Here is a 20,784-nt window from a genome sequence, read left to right on the forward strand (position 1 = left end):
TGGACAGTTAGCAATAAATTGAGCGTAGCTCCTGACTTGGCTCAAGGCAGACGTGGTGCTTCTTTATTCAATATTATTTTTCTCTTTTTACTTTTATTTGTCAAAACTGGCTGTATCATCAGGCCCAGAGAGTTGCAGTCAACACAGTTAAATCCAGTTGTCAGCTTGGTCACCAGTTGTGTCCCCCAGGGCTCGTCTTGGAGTGTGTCTTGTTCAATATCTTCATCAGCCATCTAGATGAAGGGGACTGAGTGCATCCTCAGCAAGTTTGCAGATGATACAAGGTTGTGTGGGATTGTTGATCTGCTTGAGGTGTCTGCAGAGGTGTATGGGCTGGTTGAATTGATGGGCTGAAGCCAATTGTCATAAAGTTTAACAAGGCCAAGTGCTGGGTCCTGCATTTTAGTCACAACAACCCCAGGCAATGCTGCAGGCTTGGAGAAGAGTGGCTGTAAAGCTGCATGGCAGACAAGGACCTGGGGGGTGTTGGTTGACAGCCAACTGAGTATGAGTCAGCAGTGTGCTCAGGGGGCCAAGAAAGCCAACAGCATCCTGGCTTGTGTCAGGAATAGTGTGGTCAACAAGAGGGAAGTGATGGTGCTCTTGGACTTGACACTGCTGAGGCTCTACCTTGAGTGCTGTGTTCAGTATAGTGGGCTCCTCACTATGATAAGAGATGGAGTTGCTGAAGGGAGTTCAGAGAAGGACAATAAAGCTGGTGAAGGGTCTGGAGAACAAATCCTATGAGGAGAGGCTGAGGGAACTGGGATTGTTTCTTTTGGAGGAGGCTGGGAGGAGACATTATTACTCTTTTCAAGTATCTGAAAGGAGGTTGTAGCGAGGTGACTTTTGGCAACCTCTCTCAGGTAAATAATAATAGGAACAGAGGAAATGGCCTCAAGTTGCTCCAGGGGAGGTTTAGACTAGGTTTTAGATATTAATCTCTCTCTTTACTGAGGGAACAGTCAGGCACTGGAATGGGCTGGCCAGGGAGGTAGTTAGGGGAGTCACCATCCCTGGAAATGTTAAAAAATTGTGTAGATAAGGCATTTCAGGACATGTTCTAATGGGGACAATGGTTTGTTTGTGTGTTTTTCTTCTTTTTTTTGTGGGGGGGAGGGGGCTGATGGTTGGACACGGTGATCTTGGAAGTCTTTTCCAACTGTGACAATTATGTGATTCTGTGATTTACTTCCATGCCCTCATGTTATGAAACATACAGACTGTAATTGTAAAATTAGAATGTTTATAATTAGACTTTATTTGGAGATTTTCTGTAGAAGCATTTTAGTTTCATGTCTATTTCAAAATAATTTATTGACCTGGAACACCGTGTTTCGAAAATTAAAATTACAAAACCACCCTTACTTTCTGCAGCATGCTAATACTTTGTTTTGAAATGTCAAGCATTCACAAAATAAATTGCCAAGGTCTGAACATATAATTTCAAATTTGATTTATAGCAAACCAAACTTCTGCCTATGAGTCCTTCCGTTTGTTTTTCTTTCAGATTATCGAATCATTAGAACCTTTGAGGTTTTTTTGCCCTTGGCACAGGGCATTTCTTTTGAAATCTTGAATTTGCACAAGATGGCAAAACAATTTGCTATTCAGCTGCATGTATAATCAAACTGCACTGAAAATCAGAGCTTTCTTCTTCTTGGACAAAAAAGTATCTCCCAGGCCAGATGTTCTTTGCCTCCCTGTCCCTGGACTTAGCTCCTCCATTTCCCTCCCTTGCCTATGACAGCATCCCAGTAGGTGTGGGGGACTTTTTGTACATGGGAAGAGCTGCATGAGTGGGGAGAAGGAAGGGATCACTGGGAGTGGCCCCTTACAGGAGAGTAAAACAGAGTAAAGTGTCCTGGATGCTGTGAAGGGGACAAGGAAGATGGTGCTTGCCTGAGGGGTGAAGGAGGCTGCTAGTGCTGGGGAACAGAGATTTAGGTTCTTCCCTGGTGTGTTGGTCCTGTATGTATTCCCTTCTCACCTTGGTGAGTTTTGGTTATCCTGCAGCGAAGAAGATTTTCTCCAGCATTACTGTTTTCTCTGCACTTTTGCACGCACAGCATCTGTTCCATTCTGCAGCCTGGCGTATTACTTGGGAAACTGCAGATAGTGTGATGAAATTACTTAGCTGGTTACAATAATATGTGAAATGCCTGTCAAAGGCTTTGTGACTGTACATGGGAGGAACAGGCCTGAGTTCTATACATGCTGAAAACTCACACTGTTTTTAAGGGAGGTGAGGGGCTTCTGAGCAATGCAGAGGAGACACAGCTTTAAGCAGTAGGAATATATAAAATATTATAAATACTTGAGACTTTGTTCTGTTTGGTCTGTGTGAAGCCTATTGAAAACCTGATATGTGCAGGATAAAACAAACTGAAGTGTTCTTCCAACCCAGCACTGTACTGTTTGTTGCAAATACAAGTTCCCTGTGCAACTACTTTGATCAATCCCTTGAATATCCATTTTCAAAGAAATTGTACTGGTTTGTTTATTGATTTGTCACCTATGGATGAGTATTTCTGCTGCAGAAATGTTTAAAATGACACATGTTTAAAATTAGACTTGGCAGAGCACTTTGCCTAGAGATTATTCTTGTGAAGTATTGATTCACAGCACTGCTGTGAGCTGGATTACTGTCCAGACTGGGAAAGCCAGTCAGAGAGAGGTCTTTATCCTTTAATAACAATTAGCTCCTTTCCAGAGGGACACAGCAAAGGAAAGCTGCAAAATGTCAGGCAACCAGGGAATGTAAGGCCCGTTCTCCAGGGATGTGAGCTGCAGGGGAAGGGAAGGAAAAAGGAGGAATACAGCAAGAAAGATGTTTCTCTGGAGCTGGAAACTGGAGGTGGTGGTGCTGTTTGTGTTGCTAAAACCCAGGTGCTCAGAGGAAGCTTATCGCACTCGCCTCTCTCTTCTTGGGCTTTCCCCCTCCAGCTGCCTGGTTGATGGGAGGAACCTCACGGCAGGTGTGTTGCCTGCTGTCCACTTAGCACTGAAACATTTGTACAAGCATTCCTGGATGCTGAAGAATTATAAACTCCATGTCTCATTCCACGACACGCAGGTAAATGGTCGAAAATGTAGAGCTGTGTAAGTGCTTGAGCCTCCTCTGTGGGCAGGCTTTTGAAAAGCTTGTGAGTGGATCCCTGCCTGGTGAATCCCACTCATCTGAGATGTGGTTGCCCAGGAAAAGTTTGGGCTGTTGGATGGATGGCCTCTCTCTGACAGGGAGAGCTTGCAGTGCAGTTTGTCCCCTGCTGGTCCTAGAAGCAGGAGTAAGAGTGTGTCAATGGGATGGCAAATGCCTGAGGCTCTTCTGGTGTTTCTGAATTACTCGGAAAGCCCTCCCCAGTTCTGTGGCTTGCTGAGTGGCTCTGTTCATCTGCACTGCGTTCAGTGTCTTGCTCTTCCTGCTTTCTCCTGTGGCGGCTCTATAGATGGCTGCCTTCTATTTCTTCTTCTGTGTGAGCAGGAGAGAAGCCTGTGATATACTGTTGGAGCACAGTGTTAGCCTGTGTAAGGCTTTGCTTATTGATTTGGTGAAAAATTAAGGGCTGATGCAAGAGCTGAGGGTTCTGAGGAGCTAGATAAACAGTACTGAAGTGATATTTGTGATTCTAATACTTCAAAATTTGAGAAAAGCTGTGCTTTTCACCTTTTCTTCTCGTAATGTGGTATTTCTGTGTCTTCTGTGCAGAAATTAAATCAAAGCAATTAATTTCTAAGGGCTGTCTTCTAGGCTGGCCAAGACAGCTGTGGTAAAATCAGGAGGAACTCAAATGTCAGGGCGATCTGGGACTGTAAACCTATTCTTAGGGAGATTCTTCCTGATCTGAAATTCTGTCTCTTGCATCTGAGGCACGCTGAGGAGCTGATGCCCTCAGACTGACACACACTTACATGAGTATATGGATACACACTCCATATACAGCAGGAAATTGCTTAATATTTTGGAGTTACAAAGTAGTGCATCTAAATGTATTTGTTTATCTATCAACTTTAAAACATGGACTATACTGTTATGATTAAGTTATTAAAATTATTATACTAATAACAATTGCACTGCATTATATAATGGGAAGAAGGTATCATATCTCTCCTTCTGAAGGCCTAGAAAATTATCCAAGGGAGAAATTCTAATGTAATTTTAATTGTGCATTTGGTTCATAAGCACTTATGTGTATTTTTTAAAAGTGGTTAGCATATAACAAACATAATCCCATATGCTATAAAGTTACTTAAGGATAGCTTCCATGATTATTAAGGTAACACAAATTTATCAACTGCATATATTAAGAATCTGTCTGCCCTGTAAATGATTTTTTTATACAATTCACTGTTTTATTCATTTGTTTATAAATTCCTACTGCTAATGTAATAATAGATATGCAAACTTGAAAAATCCGTATGTTTTAGTTCTTCATGTAAAAAGATGAAGATGTATGCTGATATTTCAGGTTAAATAACTGGAAAGTGTGGGTGTGAGTTTAAGAGGGCAGCAATTAAAACTTACTGCTCAGATTCAGTGCTTTTAATCCAGTTTCATTTGGGCTGGGGGTTGCAGGTGTATGTTTATTTGTTAATAGTGTTTTCATAGCTTCCAGTACTAGAAACAACTCCAAAATATATTTCCCCACATAAACTTTCAATTGATTTTGCACTGACCTCTACAATTTAAATTTTGATATCAAAGTAATCTGTAATTATCATTTTGTACCTCCTTCTGGAAAAAGAAATACCATGCTCCTGGGTCTGAGAGTGGAGAGCAGAGTGCTGAGTTTTAAGTACTGATTACAGACAAGGTGTAGAGGTCCTTGGGTTGAACCATTTCTCAGGGGCAGTATGGATATGAGAGAGCTGATTGAGTTTGTTTTGTTGTGAGTCCAGCTCTGCCATGTATGACCTTAAGCAACCTTTCGATTGCCTTTCTTTTAAATAGAAAATACAGATGCTTGGCTCTTTGGATATGAGATTTATCAGGAGTGGGACAGATAATTGACTTTTTGGCATAGTTAACTAGCATGAGAGAAAAGTTACACCCACACATATTTGTCTTGCTTTTGATGCAAGAAGAAAAGAAAGAAGAAATCACATCACCTGTGGTGCTGTGTTTTACAGGACTTGAACAGTGTTGCAGCTTCATTCCTGAGCACATGGGAGCAGGGTTGAGCTCTGTCCTGTGTCTCGGGGCCGAGAATCCACATCCTCTGCCTCCCAGGATGGCATGGCAGGGCTTTTCACTCTTTTGCTTTTCTACTGTTTTACTTCAACTAATCGGCTGTCACTACTCCAGAATGCATTTGGTACTTCTGAGGCAAAGGGAGCAAGCAGTCTTACAAGAATTTTCTGAGAGCTGTGTATTTACTGAAGCTGTTTTCAGCAGAAGCCTTTGAGAACACTTCCTTCAGCAGAGCACTTTGTAACCTGGTGGCTTTGGCACTGCCTGATTTCTTTCAAGCCTCCTGTAATTTAATGTGCATTTCCTAATTACTGCGCTGTCAGTTCCTTGGAACTGAGAATTCCTGGAACATTTATGGTATAGCACTTCCACATAAAAAAGCTCGGATATTCACTGAGAATAAAGAGTGAGTGAAAATTATCTTCTAGTTGGTAGATGGCTGCTTATGCAGACATAGGACATCTATGTCTGCAATGTTTATTTATTTATACCAGGACAGTGCTGACAGGACTGCTGTGTCCCTCTTTTCCAGCCTTCCTAAGCAGAGGCATCTTGGAGAGGGGTTGCCATGTGATGCCTCCTCTGACTGAAGCAGGGCTGAACCTGGGTTGTATGGAGAGTCCCAGTCCTTGAACTGAATCTTGGACAAAAGATGAGGGAAGGCTGAGGAATTGCTTCAGCAGATTTGTGAATCCAGCCATGGTGCAGCTTTTTAGTGTCGTGGGGTAAATGATGCCCTTGAGATTTTTACCAGTGGGCGTGGGAAGCCAGGTATAATTGAGCTGTCTGCGTGTTGCTTTATTTCTGTCTTCCACCATATGGCTGACATCTGGAGGCTCTCCTTCTATGTTATCCTCAGGGTGACCAGGCTGGTGGATTCTTACAGGATTAGGCAAGCCTAAAAATACTTCTAGTGCTGGATTAAGAATGATATTTTTGTCCTTCAGAGTTATTCTTCTGGTTTTACCTAGTTTTCTGTTAGCAGCCAATACAAGGACTGTGAAGCCAGGTGCTTTGATTAGCAATAAAGTTAAGAGGAAACATTCACGTGCTGTAACTGGGACGTGGCTTGAGCATACAAATAGACCTAATTCTGCCACAGGGATTTTCCGAGGAGTGCTGATTTGCACACAGATTACTTGTTGACACTTGGCTTAGTCTATCCTAATGTGCATCATCTCTGACAAGAATGATACAACATTTCTCAGTCTGACTTAAATGCTGGTTGTCTTTCCTTTGGTAAAAAAAAATGGTTCCTTTTCAGTGGAATGAAACAATAACATGATAGCTGTGTGTCAGCTTATTTGAGCTTTATGTGGTTATTAGAAAAAAAAGAAAAACCCAGCAAGGGAACAGTCACTGAAAGTGACATTGATAAGCAAATTATTTCTACAGTAAAAATTTCAAGGTGTGCTTGTTTTCTTATCCTATCTAAATAAGAAAAACATTTCTGCTTAAGGCTCCAGGAGCAGTTAACTGAAGCACCACACTAAGTTTTTTTTATTTTACATGTACAGGAATTTCTACTTAAAAACAAGGAAAAAAATAGACATTTTCCATTAACTTACAACATCAATTACTAATTAAAGTATTATTTAATCTACAAGAAAAAGTAGCTGTTGGTTTTCATGTGTGCAACTCACTGCATAAGATCTGAAACTTCATCTTGTACATTCATGCTTTCTGAGATGCTCTGTGAAACCATCTGCCAGGACAGGAACAGGAAACAAAGGATCTTTTCATTCAAAAAGTCCATGTTTAGTAAAGACTTGACAAGTAATTTTAAGAGCTTTTGTAAGCTGGTGTCCCATGAAGTTGTTAAAGTCTGTGTTTGGTAAAGCAGTTCTTAACATCTAACATTCACATGAGCAACGTATTGTATTTTGAGTCTTAGAGAATACAGTTTCTCAACATTATCATAGACATGAAAATTGTGAGCCATTAAAGTACTTGTCAAATGCTAATTTTAGCTTCCCTAAACTGCCATATCACTATTCCTATTATTAGAACTATCTAACTGAAAACAAGAAGAAAAGGTGTTCTGTTATCTGTATTTTTCCTCCAGAAAAAGTCTTCATTATAAAGATTCCTGGCAATAACTCTTCGTTATCTAAATCATATATTTAAGATAAAGAATAAGTAGATGAGCCTGGCTAAATACCTTATAATCTTTCTTGTGAACTGCCATGAAAGGTATCCAGTTCCAGTTTTATTCTAATGTTTCAATTTTTAGCACAGCAGAGATGTACAAAGGGTACACAACAGTTGCCCTATGTTAACTCTTTGTAAATGTTATTTGCATGAATTCTCATACAGGAGAAAGAAGTGTAGCCTTTCCTACCTTTTGACCCCAAAGGACTCGGTCTTTATTCATTGGTGTAATCCTGTCTTTTTACTCTATTATTTCTTACTGTCAGCCTTCATTTGTTTCATGCCTTTGAAGTTGCTCAGTATAATGCACCTTATATATATTAATGGTGTTTATGCAGCCATCCAATTTGGGAAAAATTATTTGGGCTTGGCATTTTTGTTTTCCTCTTATGGCTTCTGAGCCACAAGGTGTTTGAGCAGAGGAGTAGGATGATGGATCCAGAGAGGAATGACATCCCCAGAGAGGTGTTTGGGGCTGTGAAGCTGGGGATGTTTCCAGGCACATCTAGGGCAGAAGAGGTTCTGCTAGGACTGGTTCATCTGACCTGGCTGGGGATGTCTCCCTTCACTAATGTGGCAGGGGTTCCTGTAGGCACTTTGTTACGTAGAAAAATTCATCTGACCTATTTTATGTGACCATTTTAAGATAAAAAAGAATTGTATCCTAGAGAAAGCTTATTTCTCTCTGTGAAGCATACAGGGAGCCTCAGGTGGCTCGTATAGGTGTAGATGTCTCTTATGTGGAGATCTCTATTGCGTCAGCTAGAGCCTGCCCTAGATGTCTGTGGGAATTTTAATGTATAAAGCTGTAGTAGCAATGCATTTCCATTACCTCTGGCTTCCAGTGGGATTTCAGCAGACGGTCCAGAGAACTCATCCCCAACTCACCCCTGCTTCGTCTTTATCTCTTACAAAAAAAAAAAAAAAAAAAAATTAAAAAAAATCATTCTTTGTTCTCTTGTGTCCAAGGAAACCAGGCCAGCAAAGCTTTATCATCTGCAGGGAACTGGTGTGGTGGCATCACTGCAGCTTGGAGTGAGGACTGGGGAGCCACCCCCCTGGGCACCCAGGCCGCCCCTCGCCTGAGCTGATGAAGGGCTTCCTGCTGCCACATGGGGCATGGCCGTGGCATGGACAGACCCCCCCATCTGTAGCTTTTTGATAGATGAAATTTTGTGGCTCTGTGGAAATGTATCCTGCTCTCTGGTCTTGCTTTTAGCTCATGTATAAGGAGAAAAATGTCAGGAGGATTATTCATGCAGAGCGCAATTTCTTTCAAAACCACAAGGAGTGTGAAATTAAATTACCAGCACCAAGTCTTAATTTCAAAAGCCAAAGGAGGGATAGTTTAGATAGTCTTGACATCATTTTTGAAATTACATGCCCTTATATTTACCTTCCAAAATTAATTTCAATTGAGAAGGTAGGGAGTTTTTACCTATATTATGCATTTAAATCCAAACTAAAAAAAAAATGAAAAAAAAATCAAATTACTTGGTTTTATGAAGATTGAAGATTTCAGCCAACAGAAAATAGATTACTTGCAGAATTATCTTTATGGAGAAATTCATTGCTTGGGATTTTTTGTTCCAAATAAATGAATGAATCCAAGTCTCTTGTGAATGCCATTGCTCTTGGAGCAATGTGCATGATTTTAGTTTTAATTGTGCAGTCAGCTTCTAAAAAAACTCTACCAGTGTTATCTTCCTTCTTCTATCATTCTCAGACATGTCTTGAAATGGTCTAGCTTTCACTGTAAAGCAGGGATAAAGCAGTGCAGGGACCTGCTTTGCTTTTGAAGGCAAGGAATTTAAAAAAAAAAAAAATGTTAAGTTCTGGGGCATGTGCAGCTAGGCTAAAGTGTGGCAGCCTCACGGTGTGCTCTGAGAATGGTGAGGTGCTGGACAACTAATACAGTGTCTGTAAGTGAGGCTGGGCTTCTTTCAAAATAAGAGGTGACATAGGCAATCTTCTAAAACAAAACCATCTCCCAGTTTCAGGCACCATATATCCTTTTCAGATGCCAACTGCTACCATACCATTAGAAGCATTTTCTTGTTTGACACAGGGGCACAGTTAATATTTTAAACACACAGAAGGAACCTGGGATAAAAAGGGACTGTTTTCTGAGGCTGTTGATACCCAGTTCTTCAGGTTATCATCCAAATCTTCAATGTCCATCATAGCCAAAGTGCTCCTTTCTGCTGCCCATTTCCTCTGCCTGTGGCTCCCATCCTTATTTCCCACTGCAGGGGTTTTCTTGCTTGTAGTTCTCATATGCATTACCTGGGCTCACAACACTGCTGCTCCAGAGCTCCTTTCTCCTGCCCCTGACTGCTGACTCGGGAGGGCTCTCTGTGGGTTCTCATCTGCCCACAGTCAGCAGGAGAGGCAGGGATCCAAGGGAGAGGAGTCATCAAGAGGAGGCTGATGAAATGTTGTGAAGAGGAAGGAGGCGTTTCACGGGGTTTTAAAAAAAAGAGAAGGGACAACAACAAAAAAATTGTCATCCCGATGTCTTAGGACAAATTTTCAAGTACAGGAATCCTTTAGGAGTACCTGGCTTGCTACCATCTAAACCACAAGAAATCCAAAGACCCAAATGTTGTGAACAGAGTGCTAGATGTGAAGAAGTGGGGTTTGAAGCTGTACCAAGGGATATGTTAACTGCAGGGGTATTTAGCAACAGGAAGAAGAAAGAAATGCATTTCTACTCACATTTTTGTTTGTAATTGGGTTCTTGTTGCTCAGTGGATCTAGTATTGCTGCAGTACTTCACCGAGTATATTTCATAAATTGCAGGGTGGAATTGAAAATTTTCTGAAAATTATCTTAAATGCATCAGTAAAGGAAAATCATGGGGTTTTTGTGATTTTGTTGTTGTTTTGTTTTGTTACGTGATTATGTAGGGTCCAATTAAATATTTGTTCACTTTTACTCTGAAGCCTAGAAGGCAGGGACATTGAATTGCATTCAGGGGCCCAGTGCATCATTGTTCCAGTGATGTTCCAATTCTGAACCAGCATTAACAAAAACAGGAATTCCACAGTATATAAGAAAACTCACATGAAGATCTGGCAGGTAGCTGGAATGGGTTTGTAATCTTTATGTGATACCTATTAAATTATTAGACCTTTATTGATAAAAGCAATGATGTAGGTACTTGTATTAAAATGGAAAAATACTCCTGATCTCATTTACACGTTTTACTGAGTCCTGACAATGTAAAGGTACCTTAGAAAGGTCTGATCTTTAAGTCTACACAAACAGAAACCACAGGCACAGCCAGAAGAATAAACTTCATTGTAAACTTCTCTCCACAGAAGTTGAAAAACTGTATTAAGACGTTTAACCTGCGGGATGGGAAGAAATACAGTGACAAGATACAAAAGTCAGATGTTCATTTGTCTGTAGTTTGGTGAGCTGGTAGCTGCAGTCAAAGTGATGCTACAGTACAGGAATGCTAAACCCAGGGAAATGCCAAGCCTTTATCTTTGGGACTAAGATCTACTTATTAAGAGGTTGTTTGAAGAACTTCCTATATGGGATTATGTAAGAGGAACTGTCAGGAGTATCTGAAAGCCTCTCCTTTGTAGCACAACCTGCATTCCCAAAGCAAACTGACTGCTTTTCAGATGGTTCAAGAGCAAAGAAAAACATGTTGGCTGTGCAAAGGGTACTTGTGCATAGATCTTGGTGTATCAGTAATAGTTTTAGAACAGTAAGCCTGGCAATGATGGGCACAGTACTAGAAGTGTTAGTAGGCTGGGTGTGATGTGTTTATAACAAGAACTGCTAGTTCTTAATTTCTAATTTTTGTTGTTATTACTGTCTGTCCTAACTAGTCCAAAACCTTCAAGTAGATTAAAATGCACAATATGGTAATCTTGGCTTCATTAGTTCAAGCTTCCATGGAACACTTATTCTATCCATCAGGTGATTCCTGCATCTCCCTCAGAACTGCAATTTATCTTTTTGAATGATGTGCAACTTCTATTCAGAGTCTTCCAAGGGTGAGGAATTTCCTGCATCTTTTGCAGGAAATTGTTGTACCAATTGTTGTACCAATAGGCAATATTACATATTATTGCTGGCTAAACCCTGCTGCTTTAATATTTCACTTGCAATATATAATGCCATTAGATTTAGGATCATACTGTCACTTCTGTATGCTGATTGTGTGTCATGTTCATTTTACCACTTTCTATCAGCCGTGACAAACAGACGGTGTGCTTTTATTTTCTTGCTGTGAGGCAGAATTTCCAGGAGTTACATCATTCATTGAGTGAGCTTTCTGGAGAGACAACAGAATTATATCAGCATTCTCTGTTCCCTTACTTGACTCCTACTTCACCCTCATGCTGTAGAAGCATGGTTCCCATAGCAATTGGCTCTGCTGTTCCAACCGATGTGCTGAGGTCCAAAGAACAGGAAGGATATAAATATGATCTAAAGAGCCCTGTTTAAGTTTAAACAGTATCTGAAGGTAGAAGAGCCTCTAGAAACTTGGACACGTCCTTGAGTTGTCAGCATGTAGAGAGCACTTACTCTCCTTTGGAATAATGCTGGGATACAGCCTTTCTTCATGAATTGTTTCCTTCTGAATTTTTTTTGATAGAAAGAACCCCAGTGTGACCTTTTCTGATTGAAATTTGAAACCCATCTCCCTGCTGACAAAAGAACTCATTAGCATGAGAAACAGGATATTTTAAGATTTTTACAGTTTCACATTACCAGTGAAAGATTGTTAATCTTTATTTACAGAACATTGCATATGATACAACAGACGTATTGCATACTTTGACTTTAAACTTCCCTAAAAAGCCTGTACGTGTACAATATGTGTGCCTATGTAGTACTACAGGAAGAGGTGTGGGATTGTGGCTAGTTCTGAATACAAAATTCAAATGAGTGTTTTCTTGCTTCAGGTTTCATCTCTGCTATATGAGAGCTCTTATGCTTTATAGACATTTATTTAAACCTCTGAAAGAAATTTACCAATAAAATTATGATGGTGTTTCTAAAGCTCCCCTTTTTATTTAAACAACTACTTCTGAATACAGTAAACTTGCAGGACTGTTTTCCTTGATTGTTATCCAGAATACTTTCATTTTTACTTTTATCTAAGTACCTAAATGCTTCCTTCTTAAGGACCTGATCCATAACCAGGATCCGTATGTGCAGAAAGGACCTGTTAAAGCTGAGCAGAGCTGAACTGAGATAAGTGATGATGGATACAAAGATGATGTCTGATTCATCACACCTATTTTTAGGTATGTGTGTCTGAGCTGGTCAGCCTTTATAGTCAAGACATTTCAATGTCTGCTTTAGGGTGAGATGAATCCTATCCTTGAAGAGTCTGTTTTCTTCCACTGTCTATAAAACTAACATAGAATATTTAGCGTAACTAAGCTTTGGCCAAATGAATCATGCTGTGTATCTGGGCATGTGGTAGGGATTTGTTTGTACTGTTCAGATACATGAAGATCATTAGCTTGTTGACCAGCTGCCTTGCAAAGCTGTGCATTTATGGTTTTCTTACTCTTTCCTATTAATGAACTGATCTTCACTTTAATCCCGGAAATACCTTCAACTCTGAGTATGTGGTAAAAGAGTGCCTGGAAACCACCTAAGTTTTTACATGAAAGACCATCCATTTAGTGTCTGAGAATTAAACCCACTAATGGAAATGCATCTTTGCACCTGAGGGACTGCTACCTCTCAGCATCTGCCTGTGTTACCTAATATGTGTTCTCTTTACCCCACTGCAGATTTCATGTTTGTCTAATTCTCTGCCTCCAGTGCTTCTTCTAGCACTGTGTTCAGAGTTGTTGTTGTTGTTATTGAATATCTTCATTTCGCAGGATGCTTTTGCTAATTAATGATTTTACAGCTTCAAAAATTTAATCTCTTTTGTTTTATTCTAAACATAATTCTAAACTAAGTCCCTTGCTGTTACTTCTTTGTCTGTGTAAGTATTCTCAGTAGCAGGCAGCTTAATAGCACCAGGAAATTTCCAGCAAATTAACCAGTTGTTTATTCCTTTCATATAAAAATTAAAATGTTGAACAGGACTGTTCTGACACTGATCCTTTCACAGTCTAATCAAAATAACTTTTCCCAAACTTAGCAATTAGTTGTTTATCATCACTGTGGTATTTAAGCCACAGTTCAGACAATCCTGTCACCAATATGCAATCATATGGTGGGATAATGTAAAATGATAGGCTAAATTTCAAATACGCTAAATGAGTTCAAGTTCAGTTTTCAATTAAAATTCCTACTCAGTGGGCAGATGTATCAGGAAAACAAATATATTAAAATCAATGTGAAATGTGTAACACATGAAATGGAAAATAGTGAATAGAATATTATAAACAGACATTAGATATATCAGTGCTACATCTGTATATGAGCTGTACTCTATTCCATCTTAATTATGAGCACAGGAGTAATAGAAGGTGTTCAGGAGTGGGTGATGAGGCTGGGAAGAGGACTGCAGGTGCTTCAGTCAGAAAAGACACTACCACAATGGGGACCTGATTGACTCCTCCTGCTGCCTGATTTAAAACAGGAGGTGGGTCCCAAGCATCACACTCCAGGAGATATACTCAGCAGGGTTACCCTAAAAAAAACAAACAAAACGCCATTTTTTTTTTTTTTTACTGTTATGCTTTACTTGGGCTAATTAAGTATTCATTGTCCCAGACATCACAAGTGGAAAGCTGTTACTGTGGTTTCTGGCTTCTCCAAATTATCCACATAGATTCTCGGTATCACGTTTTATATGAGTGTTAGTCAGTCCACTTTTTGTATTGCCCAGTGCATAATGCATAGGTGAGTCACATCTATACAGTTCTGTCCTGTACTCCTTCCTCTGACTTATTGGAACTGATCTATAAAACTGCTCCCTCCATTATAATTTCATTTAAAGGTCACCCCAGATCATCCTTTCCTCGTTCAGACTCAGGATTATTCAAAGATGGCTTTTGTAGAGCATAAGGAAATGTTAGAAAATTCTGGGTCCTCAGAATGAAGCTGCTATCTTGAAGGTTTTCCATAGCACTCAAGGAAAAAAAAACAAAAAACCAAACAAAAAACCCCAACAAGTAAGGAGAGAGCTCGGAGGAGAGTGCTGGAAGCGGTGAGGACGGTTGTGTGATGAATGGTCAGGAAGCCACTCTAATGCTTTAATTTAAAAATAGACTTGAAGGCTCTTGTGTGGTTGCAGAGTAAAACTTGAAAAGGTAATGGAAATGCATTCAGAAATCAAAAGGCAAACAAGCAATAAAAAGTTATGAGGAGGTTCAGTTTCATGATACCTTGCAGCTTGACTCATGACTTTCGAATATCTGTAATGGATGATACTAGAAAAATATGAGAGATTCATAACATGTAGCAATCAAGTAAGGAGCATAGTAGCTGTCAGCCCTTTTGCCATGAGACTTAATGTCCTGCTTGTTTTTCTTGTGCAGAGTAGACATTTTCTTTGTATTGTTCCATTTAATTTTGAAGAAATATACCTTGTTAACAACTTCAGACTTGCTTACCCTAATGAATATAATTTATCTTAAACTTTATTTTGAGTTTGTTCATTATACTGAGAGGAGATGGAGCATGTATTTTTTAGGAGGCTAAAAGTTCACAGTGTGCAATTCATGTAGGTCCAGTTGTGCTAAGGCAGAAAAAGGAGTTGAAAATGTGTATAACTGAGCAAATAATTCATGAACAAAAAATGAAGAGTCCTAAAATTTCTGAAAGCAGAAATGTAGTGCAATCATACTTAAACTTTGCCTATAGTGAAAGGATTTTATGGATCAGTAAAAATACAGAGACAGATCCTTAAATAGAAAACCAAATTCTGAATACTCTTTTTTATTTTTAAAACATGTCACTTAGAGCTTTTTTTAATACAGTGAAAACCACGGTGTATGATTTTACCTAGAATTACTCTTCATTATGCAACCTGAAAGATAATTGGAACTGCTAAGCATTGAATATTTCACTCAAATATTTAGAGTCAAAGCTATGCATGTTACCTCACTCCCTTTCCATCCTAAAGTTTGCAAGATCTTAGTATCATGAAACAGTAGGACTTACATGAAGAAATGGTAAGGCAAAGAAGAAAAGTTCATGGTGAAATGATTACAAGGAGGGACTTCACATTCTTATAATCCATATATAACTTGAATTCTATGAGAAGATGGACTGATATTAATCAGTTACAAGCAAACCTACATTTTGCCAATATTTATGCAAATCTGCATTTTGACTTAAATATTCTGCAGAAGCACAGTGAAATAAATAACTTAATTGTTCACTGCTCTTGAATTCTGTGGTGCCACAGACATCTGTCAAATACACAAGTTCTTACAGTAAGAGGTGGATGGATGGATGGAAAGGTCTGCCCCATGAAGCAAACAACCTGGGAAGAGTTCTATGTTTCAGTATGCAGTTTATTCCTCAGCCTGCCAGAGAGGTTATTTTTTTTGCAACTTTTACAAGTCACTGAACATTTTAACATAACTGGAACCAGTCAGCACTTGGATTCATGCATTATATTAAACCTGACTCAAATGTCAATCTATATGTAAGATGAACGGTGTTAGAATCACAGTTATTCATCATGAGGCTCCAAATGTTTTTAGGGTAGTATTTTTCAAATATATCAGAGAAAGAAATTGTAGAAAAATGTTCATCATTAGAAAATAAGGTATTTTATAGAAAGAAAAAAAAATTAACAAAAATGCAAAACCAAAAAACCCCAAACAACAACAACCCATAAAAAACCCAAAAACTTTTCATGTTATGAGGGTAGATTTAGATCAGGTATTGCAAAGAAATTATTTGTTGTGAGATAATGGCACAGGCTGCCCAGAGAAGCTGTGGCTGCCCCCTCCCTGGAAGTGTTCCAGGCCAGGTTGGATGGGGCTTTGAGCAACCTGGTCTGGTGGGAGGTGTCCCTGCCCATGACAGGGGCATTGGAAAGAGATGATCTTTAAAGTCCCTTCCAACTCAAACCATTCTGTGACTCTGTTGTGAAAGAGTCTCCAGTCTGCAAGTCAGGGTTGATTTAAATCTGAAAGAATAACATTTCAATATGAAGGGAGATAATTATTTCATATTTATTGTTTCTGGAAGCAATAGCTGTAGGAGGAGTAGTAGCAGCTGTAATAGTAGTAGAAGTAGTATATTCTCACACAACATGTAGTCCTGGGCAGAACCACCTGTCAAATTCCCCATGATCCTACATCACAAGATGAGTAGTCTTCAGTGCCTCTGTACCAACATGCATCTGTTTGCCAGCTGTGGCTTGGGTGAATACTCTTGTGTGGTTCCTCACAGGCCACAGATCTCTGCAGGTTATACCTTGCATGGCACATGGCACTGGTGGTGGTGCCATCATCTCCTAAAATCTGGGGTAGGATCTGACACTCTTCATGTGTCGGGCATTATAGTTAAAATGGGTTTACACAAGTCTGGTAGGAGCCTGCACGGGCAATGTTTGAAGAATGAAAGAGGGGTGAGACAGAAAAAAACCCCACAAAATTGTGTGAAGTAATGCCGGTGCAATCAAAGCCTGAAAACCTATAGATGGATCCTGTCTGGTAAATGCCCAGTCCAAAACAAAGAGTCTGTGGGAACACTTCAGTACTTTGGTGGTTTTTTTTTTTTTTTTTTTTTAATTGAAAACTCCATAGATAACAGATCTGGTAAATGACTTGTGGTGCTAACCTGTAACTTCCAGTTACTTTTGCAGTAGCCTTATAGATTCTGCTGGAATCTAAAAATAAAGGTGCAACATGTTCTTCTGTCTGACATCTGCACAAGAAGTTCAGGACACATTCTGTAGATTTGTGTTGATGCTTTTCCTTAGTGCTAGCTGAGGGATGAAATTAAAATTTAATATGGTCTCGATGAATTGGAGAAACAGTCTGGAAAAAATAGGTACAATTCAATGCAGACAAGTGCAGAGTTCCAGCTTTAGCAAAGTTAAATACTTGTCTTTGGATGTTTGATGAATGTGACTTAATTTGGGAGTTTCCCTCAGTTTTGGATGAAGACTTAAATATCTCCATTTTGATTACTGAAACAGGGACATATATTTCAACAAAAAGATGATTAGAGAAGGTTTGGGACCATCAGTTCTTTCTACACTGATTGTCACATATTTACATTGTGACATCAAGTACTCAGAGAATACCTAAATCTTCATTAATATATATTTTATTTAATATATAGACGGATATATAGTCGAGATCTCTTTTCCCTAGATGTATAAAAATCTTTTAATAAGTTGTTACATAGCAAAAATGAAGACCTATAGCATCCACTTAAGCAAAGAAAAAACAAAAAAGTCCTTCAAATGACTATTTCTGAAGCATATTTTAGACTTCTCTCTTTTATGGCTCCTCTCTATTGCTTTTTCTCACTTCTTTAATGTTGTACAGCTCCTTCACTGAAGATCTTCCTGTCTTACCATGCATGAATTCACATCCTAACATCTGGCAATTTCTGCCAGATGTCACTGGAATTGTTTCTTAGCTTCAGTGCTGGAGATATTATCTCAGCTTCAGATACACAGGAGGTTTGTGATTGCTGTGATGTTCTGTCCTGCTGCTTCTATATTCTCCATGTGCAGGGCGTTCTGTGGGGGAGCTGCCAAAGGAAGGGAAATGCCAGGGGTATAAATGTACTTGCTGCATCATACAGAACAAACAGCCTCACGTGTGCTCTCCTTTTCCACTGTGAAACAGCTAGAAAGAAGATCAGGAACTATGGGACAGACTTCTAAACCTGTGGAGCATAGAGTATTTAATATAGTGGTTTTTTTATTGTGCCAGGACTAGTGAAACATGGGAACTCTCAAATGAGTTAATTTCTAGGTCTTTAAAAGAAAATCCTCAGCAGGGGGCTATGCTTTTTTTTAAACCTCCTCCTGGTCCTTTTGCCTCTGACAGCAAACCTCTGCGTTCTCACTCTGCTCAGGACTTGACATCCTTACCTTTCACTGTATCTGCCTAATTGTTCTGTCTAGTTCTTGCATTCCTTCTCTACACCTTTTCTCAGTGCCATTTCACCTTGCCCTTGTAATTAGCCAAATGATTATCTATAGGGTTTTATAGTCTGTGCATAAAAATAACATCAGGAAATTAGCTTGCTACTCAAACAGCCCCAGTACCCTGCAACAGCCTGCTGAATCACTCAAAATATTATTGGAAACATTGATTGCTGCACTATTCCTAAATGAAATACAAATTTACATACTTTATCTTCTCATGACAAGGGTAGTCTTGAATTATACTTTTGAGCGTACTTTATTTTACTGTAGTTTATTTTGGGTAAATGGCTTTCACACATAAATCACATCATTGTTCCTCTAGCCAGCCTTGCTGGGAGGCATTAAGAGTTGTAAATACTAGAAGATACAGTGTCACTGCTAGTAGAGGTGGAAAAAAACTATTTCACTGCTGTTGTGATCAGTTAGGATCATTAGTATCCTTCTAGTTGAGTATATTGATTTTAATGCTTATTGCTCAGAAATATGGTTATGCATATACTCACACTTAACCATCTGATATGCATACATGCAGAGATAGCCTATTTCATGTGTAACAGGCTGCAAATGTTACCTCTTTGCTGCTAGAAGAGAACCAGAGCTAATATTTGGCATAAAAATGCCAAAGGAAGTGGCTGATCTTTCAATCAAAGAACACAGCCACAGGTAATTTTTGGCAGCATGAGGCTGATTCTGGGTGATCACGTGTTATTCAAGATCACAGAATCACAGAATGTTTTAGGGTGGAAGAGACCCCCAAGATCATCCAGTCCAACCTTTGACCAACACCACAATCTATCTACTAAACCATGTCCCTAAGGACCAGGCCCCAATGCCTTTTAAATACTTCCAGGGATGGTGACTCCACCACTGTCCTGGGCAGGACATTCCAATGCCTGACAACCCTCTCAGTGAAAAAATAGTTCCCCGGATCATCCAGCCTAAACCTCCCCTGGCACAGCTTCCATCCATTCCCTCTGGTCCTGTCACAGTTCCCTAAGGAGCAGAGGCTGTTTCCCTCCTTGGTCCAACCTCCCTTGAGGCAGCTGCAGAGAGTGATGAGGTTTCCTCTCAGCCTCCTCTTCTCCAGACTGAACACCCCCAGCTCCCTCACAGAACTTGGTGCTCCAGACCCTTCAGGAGCTTTGGTGCCCTTCTCTGGACACACTCCAGCATTTCTGGGTCTCTCCCATAGTGAGGTGCCCAGAACTGAACACACAACTCAGGATACAGCCTCACCAAAGCTGATTACAGAGGGATGGTCACCTCCCTGTTCCTGCTGGCCACACTGTTCCCAATACAAGCCAGGATGCCACTGGCTTTCTTGGCCACACTGCTGACTCATATTAAGTCGACTGTCACCCAGTACCCCCAGGTTTCTTTCCAACTTACAACTCTCTAATCACACTTCCCCAGGTCTGTAGCTTACCATGGGGTTGTTATGACCCAGGTGCAAGACCTGGCACTTGGCCTTGTTAAACCTCACACCATTAACCTTGGACCATTGGCCCAACCTGTCTAAGTCCTGATGTAAGACTTCCCTAACCTCCAGCAGATCAACACAGCCACCTAGCTTGGTGTCATCTGCAAATTTACTGAGGGTACACTCAATCCCCTCATACAAATCATTAAGGAAGATCTTAAAGAGAAGAGGCCCCAGCACTGAATCCTGGGTGACACCACTCATGATGGGTCACCAGACAGATTTAGTTCCATTCACTCCCACTCTTTCAGCCCAATCATCCAGACAATTCTTTATCCAATACAGAGGATATTTATCCAAGCCAAGTGCTATAAGTTTCTGAAGAAGAATTCTGAGAGACAGTGTCAAAAGCTTTACTAAAATCCAGACAGACAATGTCCATAAGTCTTCCTTCATCCACAAGGCGAGTCATCTTGTTGTAGAAGGAGATCAGGTCAGTCAGACAGGACCTACCTTTTGTAAACCCATGCTTTCAGGCCAGACTGGGCCTGAACACCCGATTTTCTTGCATGTACCATGTGATGGTACTCAAGCTGACCTGCTCCATAACCTTTCCTGGCACCAAGGTCAAACTGACAGGTCTATAGTTCCCCGGATCATCCTTACAGCCCTTCTTGTAGATGGGCATTACATCTGAGAGTTTCCAATCTGCTGGGGCCTCCCCAGTTTTCCAGGACTGTTGATAAATAATGGAGAGTGGCTTGGTGAGCACTTCTGCCAGCTCCTTTAGTACCCTCAGGTGGATCCCATCCGATCCCATAGACTTGTGCACATCCATGCAGCACAACCAGGCACTGATCATTTCCTCCCGGACAATGGGGGCTTCATTTTGCTCCCCATATACCAGTACCTGGTTATACCAGGTACTTAAAAATTAGCAGTCAGCCAAATAAGCAAATA

The 20,784-nt window shown here is 40.1% G+C and overlaps 1 protein-coding gene across 2 annotated transcripts in view; it reads left to right on the plus strand.

Annotated features, from left to right (window-relative positions):
• GABBR2 (gamma-aminobutyric acid type B receptor subunit 2) overlaps positions 1-20,784 on the plus strand; it is a 474,092-nt gene that overhangs the window by 12,834 nt on the left and 440,474 nt on the right. Inside the window, exon 1 of one of the 2 annotated variants that reach the window (XM_071736907.1) lies at positions 2,748-3,076. The exons of the other annotated variant lie outside the window; for it this stretch is intronic. Coding sequence (XP_071593008.1) covers positions 2,831-3,076 — 246 coding nt within the window. The 5' untranslated portion in view covers positions 2,748-2,830. Of the gene's footprint in view, positions 1-2,747; positions 3,077-20,784 lie in introns of those variants that run through there. 2 annotated transcript variants of the gene reach the window in all.

Source organism: Heliangelus exortis, chromosome 2 (genome assembly GCF_036169615.1).
Source record: "Heliangelus exortis chromosome 2, bHelExo1.hap1, whole genome shotgun sequence".
In the NCBI taxonomy this organism is placed as follows: domain Eukaryota; kingdom Metazoa; phylum Chordata; class Aves; order Apodiformes; family Trochilidae; genus Heliangelus; species Heliangelus exortis.